Source organism: Carettochelys insculpta, chromosome 2 (assembly GCF_033958435.1).
Source record: "Carettochelys insculpta isolate YL-2023 chromosome 2, ASM3395843v1, whole genome shotgun sequence".
Taxonomy (NCBI): domain Eukaryota; kingdom Metazoa; phylum Chordata; order Testudines; family Carettochelyidae; genus Carettochelys; species Carettochelys insculpta.
Window position 1 is genome coordinate 76,646,368 of NC_134138.1, and position 6,689 is coordinate 76,653,056.

At 41.4% G+C, this 6,689-nt stretch overlaps 1 protein-coding gene across 3 annotated transcripts in view; it reads left to right on the plus strand.

The window, feature by feature from the left end:
- The window catches only part of RB1CC1 (RB1 inducible coiled-coil 1), a 144,106-nt gene extending 138,436 nt beyond the window's left edge, over positions 1–5,670 (plus strand). Inside the window, exons 23-24 of one of the 3 annotated variants that reach the window (XM_074987180.1) lie at positions 3,742–3,812; positions 4,497–5,667. In XM_074987180.1, coding sequence (XP_074843281.1) covers positions 3,742–3,812; positions 4,497–4,574 — 149 coding nt within the window. In that variant the 3' untranslated portion in view covers positions 4,575–5,667. Of the gene's footprint in view, positions 1–3,741; positions 3,813–4,496 lie in introns of all 3 variants that reach the window. The other 2 variants (XM_074987181.1, XM_074987182.1) reach the window with 2 other exon arrangements.
- Positions 5,671–6,689: the final 1,019 nt, after the last annotated feature.

Sequence of the window (6,689 nt, forward strand, 5' to 3'; positions counted from 1 at the left end):
CAGTGGTGTGGGCTGGGTCAGAGGCTCGCTGCTGGCTGGAAGAACCCATGGCCAAGTCTGGAGCCCCACATGTGGACCAGACTAGAGTCCTGCTGCAGAGCCAGGGAACTTGGGACTTGGCTCGGAGACCTGCACCGGCAGTGTGAGGGCTTGGGCCAGGGTCAGAGTCCTAAGGTAGGCCTGTGAGATCTGAGGCTGGAGTTGTAGCTCCTCAGGGGCTGGGGCTGGAGCCCTGGTGCAGTGCAGGGCTGGAGCCCCCAGAACAGGTAGTTGGGGTTTTATTGCTGGAGTCCCACAGCAAGCCTGGGCTACTCAGAACATAGCAGGTGGGCAAGGATGTGGGGGAAGGAGGAGCCAAAGCAGGCACTTTGGCGCCAGTGTCATGGGACATCCCCTGGTCTGTCAAATTCTTTAATTTGGGAATGATCAGGTCCCAGCCATGCTGGGCCAGGGAGGTGCAACCTGTAACTGTTTGTTAGCAAAATAAGTACATAGTTCCCAAAAATGCACCAAACTCTTTGAAGTACAGAAACTGTGCTGAAAATTTTGGACTGATTATGTGTCTGCTATAAAACAGGTTGAACTCCCACATCAAATACAAAACAGAATGCATCCTTAACAGTGACATCAGAGTCACACAACCATGATTATGAAATAAGGGTAAAGGAACCCACATATCCAAACAAATGTGGCTTTTTTTTTCCCCCCTTCAATTCATTTTGCTAGCCGTTATTTTACAAATATAGGTTCCGTAAAGATGCCCAGCAAAGAGAAGATTGGTAATAAGCCCCTTCCACTCCTACATCTGGGAGCATAAGGAGTGTACAATTCTGAGCACGAATTTTATTGTACTTTTTTTAAATCTGAAGATATTTTATTTTTGTAATTATAGGTATGTACACATTCCCCACACCCAGTAATGTTACTTGTTGGAAGGATGGTACTCTCCCTTCATTATTAAGGTTGCTAGACAATTTCCATTAAAAGGACCCTATTGTCTACATTCAGCCAATCAGATTTCTGCCTCGTTTTTATAAAGCAGGCATTTAATGTTTCCCAGTTAGGGAGTGATCCCCTGTGGGGCAGCTGTGAGTAGCCTATATGAATGGGGCAGGGAGGAGGAAACAGTGAGGCAAGGAAAGCTACATGACCTTGCATTTGTGGACCCATCCAAACATAGCTGATGTTAAGTGGCATGTAGCTCCTTCAGCATTGCCTATCTTCCTGCCTTTTCGTTCAAGAGCGTATCTGGGCAAAGTTGCCGCTTACATGTCATAGAATCATGAAATACTAGAACTGAAAGGAATGTCAAGAGATCAAGTCCAATCCCCTGCGCTCATGGGAGGACGAAGTATTATCTAGACCATCCTTGATGGGTGTTTTGTCTCGCTTGTGCTTGGAAATCTCCAATGATGGAGATTCCACAACCTCCCTAGGTATTTATTCCAGTACTTAACCACCCTGTCACATTGGAAGTTTTTCCTAATGTCCAATCTAAACTGCTGTTGCTCCAATTTAAGCCCATTTCTTCCTATCCTATTCTCAGAAGTCAAGAAGCAAATTTTTTTCTCCTCCTCATAACACCCTTTTGGGTACTTGAAAGCTGTTACCGTGCTCACTCTCTGTCACGTTTAGCTTGTGGTCACTATGACCCAAAGTACAGTGGCACAGAAGGCCATTGGCCAAGTGGCCAGAGCTTGTCTGGGATCTGAGCCAAGGACCTGTTGCACGCTAAATGAGATTCATGCCCCTAGCCCAACAAGCTACCCTTCTGTATGAAACAGTGCACTCAAGTAGCAGCCCTAACGTCACCAAAAGATTCCCCGTCCCCCGAAAAGCAAGCCAGAAAAAGTTGTTGAAAAGGAGCAGAAAACAGAAAAGAGGTGTGGGAGAGAATGGATAGGTAAAGGAAAGGTGGTAAATTGCCCATCTTTGGTTAATCACACACAGGGTTTGTACAAAAATATAAACATAATGCACATACAAACATCTTTTAACTTCCCAGAAGTAGCTTCTCAATTTGAAATTTGTTATGGTTCTACTAATGCCAGAAATAAATTTCAGTGTGTGGATCCATCACACAATGTAAAGGGTATTGAAACTTCATTAAAAGTAGGTTTGGGAAATGGTCCTCTCTGTGTTTTTCTGCGTGAATCTGTCAAATAAAAGATTAAAAATAGTGACTTGTAACATGGAGAGGAGACTGTGCATGCAATCTTTCTTTTTTTATGCGAGTTTTAAGTTATTTGTCACAGATTTAATAACTTCTGGGAATGCTGTGCAGATTGGTTGCAGGCACAATAATAGACAAAGCATCTCACAAAGAAAACAAATACAGTGTGGTTCTTGCAAATACTGCTGATTTAGAGGCACACTGCAAGTGCTACGTACTTAAGGAAACCTTTGAAAATCATTTCTATTTGCCTTGTACACATTTTAACATTAACTGGAAAGGTCAAACCTTTGTAATTTAAGATTATATTCCATTACCACCTTTCTATTTCTAAAGCAGCTTTGTTTTCTCCACCAGTTGCAGATTTTGCTACTTGAGGATCTGCAATGTCTGTGTCTCGGGGCCCCCAAATTTGGAAGAACTAGGACTGTAAAGTAGAATCTCAGCTTTCCTTTTCCTAAGTGTTTCCAGCCCATTTCCTTACAAAGACATCTTTGGGAGTGTAAACTGAGTGCTACTATTGTGTGCTTGAGTTCAGGGAAACACAACTTGAGTGCTAGGTTTAAAGAAACAAGCTCTTGGACTGCACATATGCAGCAGAAAGCTGAGGGAAATGAGAGATCACTACCATTGTTTAATATGAATTCCTAAAAACACAAATTCACAATCTTCCTTGTATGCTATGTTTTTTTACTGATGGATCATGAGTCTTCTGTTCTAGTCCGAGCCCAAACAGGTAAACCCAAAGCTAGGAATTGATACTATGTGGAGATGCCATCTATGCACCCTTTACAGCAGCAAGGAATGGTAGGATAAGACACTCTACGCACCAGAGTGATTGTGGTGATTGTTTCGGGGGTATCTGCTCTCAATATAGCCAGAATTAGCCAGTTGCAGTGGAGTACTTTGGCCAGTTAATTTAAATATCTTTCCCTAGGCTGCATAGTGAATCAGTTTGCAGACACTATATTAAAAATCAGTGATTTCTGGCTTCTAGTCTAACGCTTCAACAACAGTATTTTTTATTAATATGTACATTTGAAAATTTATCATATGCATAGTATGTATACCACATGATTAATTACTTTCACACCTTTTTTGAGATCTTCCTTCAACAATGGCTGACCATTTGAAGAGAATAAAATAGCACTTGGCAATTTTGTAATGAGTGTTAGATGAGCATGTGTTTTCTAGATGCTGTGGTAATAGAGATGTACTTAAATAGTCATCATGACGAGTTTTGTTACCAATTTGTCTCACTAGAATAATTCTAATTTCTACTTGTCCTGTTGTTTCTAAAGCTCTTGTAACTTTGGTTTTAATGTTTATACAAGTTCATCATTTCAGCTTTTCAAAAATTGCTTCTACTTAGGAAATCAAAGTATTGCAGTGTAGAAGATCATAGCCAAAATTTTTCAAGTATGTAAGTGCATGGTCCCTGTGAAAATAAAATCGTTTTGATTCAGAAAGTTAACTTTGTAGCACCCATGTTTGAAAAATGCTGGCTCTTCTCTTTCAGGGAGCAATACATCATATGTAATTAAAATAATTGTTTTCTTTCCACTTAGCTTCAGGTGCATCTAGAAGACCTTGGGTGCTAGGAAAAGTAATGGAAAAGGAATATTGCCAGGCAAAAAAGGTAAGGAAATATTACCAATAAATATGAAATTAGTAAAATCAATTATGAAGGAAAATGGGTCCAGACTGTGTTACTTTTATTATTGATTGCTACTCTGTCTCCTCAAGTAGCACCATTTAAGTGAATGAGACTATATATGCAGTCAGTAAATATGGAAGAATCTAGCCTGTGTTACCTGTGATGGTAATATTCACACAGATAGATTCCTGACTGAGCGTGTTTATACTTGTTTTTATCGATTAATTGAAAATGTCATGTGTGCATCAAAAAGGGAATTTGGGGGAGTAGTTTATTGTGCATGTTATACTGACCTTTGCTTTTTGTGAGCTGTTTTGGAGAGACTGCATAATTGAGGTGAAAAATACTCATTTTTAAATGGTTTTGATCTCTGAGCAATTGCTGCATCACAAGGCCAGAGGACTGAACCCTCCAGCAGCACGGAGCAGCCACTAATAACACTAGCCAATCAGTGCATCTCCCTATTAAGGATGAACTATCATTGGCCAGTCTGACTTGTCAGTTCAAATAAATAGGGTTGTCTATTCTGCCTCAATGTACCAGTTTTATGAGTGCAGAGGGTGAAAATAACTTCTTGCTCTAAAATATCTTAATGAAAGAATTAAAAAATAAAACAACATTTTTGGTATGTAATTTGAAGTAACTGTATTTATTTTCCCCATTTAGGCACAAAACAGATTTAAAGTTCCTTTGGGTACAAAATTCTACAGAGTGAAAGCAGTGCCGTGGAACAAAAAAGTATAACGCAGTGGAAACTCCGTTCATTCTGTCTCATTTTTTCCTGGCTTCTCCTTCAATGCCCATTCATCGCTCTAAGTAGCAGGCCATCTTTTTATACTGAGGTCATGTGACAATATGATTCACAGATATACTACTTTTACTTTTTAATGGGCTCCATTTTAGAAACAAGAGTTACATTAAAAGCCCTTACCCCATAACTTCCAGTTTTTTATCCAGATAACTTTAGGAGTGTGGACCAAAGGAGTTCATTTTCTCAAAGGGCAAACCTTGTGCATCATGGCTGTTTATTAGCCATATTAATTGCCTGTTAAATATACATTAGGTTGTATTTAGATGTTAAATGTTAGTTACCATTATTACCAGCATATGTCCTTTTGTGAAATCATTTAAGTACTTGCTCTCTTTAACAGATTCTTTATAATATGTATAAATTCATCAGCTATTTAAAGAGGAGTGTTCATTGCATGCCAATAATCATAATTTATCTTCAACATGAGTTTGCCTCAGTAGATGACTAAAAATAACTACTGCATCTTTTTCATTGAATTATAAAGCCCTGTAATGTTTAAAAAAAACTTGTAATTTGATGGGCTGATCTGAAAATCAGTCACAGCTCTATCTGCAATCTTCAAAAGCACTTTTCATGGATTGATCACATAGATTCTGAAGGGAAGAATCGCTGTGCTGTTAGATTTAAAGTGAAGCACGTGAAACTTCCCAACAACACAGAAGTCTTGTATCATTCTATTTAGAAAAATCATATTGATGAAAATTGTATTTCACGGTTGAGTTTCAGGAAAAAACCTCATTGTACATTAACCATACAAGAGTCATTTAAGTAACAAATTATTGTAATTGTAAAACACATGTAGAATTTTAAAACAATAAAGATTTGAACCTGTAAATGTCTGAATAATATGTGCCTTTTTAAATGTCTGCTTCATAAAGAATCCAGTAAATATGGACAGGATGTTACAGCCTCTCAATCATAGCTTACTCTTGTACATTTTTGAATAATTTGAAATGTCTGTATTTTCCCAAAAAAGGAAACACCATTCTGCTTTGAGTGCTTTCTTGTCAATTGCATTCTAGATACACATGTGCCTTGTGTGCTGTCATTGAAGATTCTTGCCTTAGCAGTATCTGTAAGGTAAGCAGGGGCACATTCTTCAATGCTGTGCAAGTGTATAGTATACCCCCCAATTTATGCTGGGGACAGGGGAGTTCATTCTTGTACAACCCCCCTTAAGTCTAAATTTGCGCAACTCAGAGGAGCCAGGAAACTGACCAGCGCAGCAGAAGCAGCAACACTGGTCAGTTTCCTGTCTCCTAGGAGAGGTGGACAGCGGAGAGTCTGGCTCTGGGCTGACTGCTGCTCACAGGACAGGGGAAACTAACCAGCACTGATGTGCTGCTCAGTTTTCCTGCTCCTCTCAGGGGAGGCAGCCAAGAGTCAGGCTGCCGCCCCTGATAGGAGTGGTTTCCCTGCTCCTCTCAGGGTGGCAGTCTGACTCTCGGCTGCCACCTCAGACAGGGTTTCCCCACTCTTATCAGGGTGGCAGCTGCTTCTGTCAGTGGCTGCAGCCAAGAGTCAGGGTTTCAGCTACCGCGACTGACAGGGGCGGGGAAACTGACCTGGGCAGCAGCTGTGGTCAGTCTCCTGGCTCCAGCGAGTGGAGGGGAACCAGGAACCAGGGGGCAGCTGCCCTGGTCAGTTTCCCGTCTCTGCAAGTGGAGGGGAATGGGGAGCCAGGCTGCTGCCTGGTTCCCAACTCCCTGCTGCTTGCTCAAACCAGGAAACTGACCAGCACAGAAACACTGGTCAGTTTCCCTGCTCCTGTCAGTGGCTGCAGCCTAACTCTCGCCATCCCTGGTAGGAGCAGAGAAACTGTTCTTGTTGGGGTGGCAGCCTGACAGAAGCAGGGAAACTGCTCCTGTCGGGCAGTGAGATTCACGCAGCTGTCCCTGACAAGCAGTTTCTCTGCTTCTGTCAGGGGTGGCATCTTGGCTGATGCCACTGACAGAAGCAGTAAACCTCTTTTGTCAGTGGCGGCAGCCAAATCAGCTGCCACCTATGACAGAAGCTGGGAGTTAGAGCAGCATAACAGTGCTGGTCAG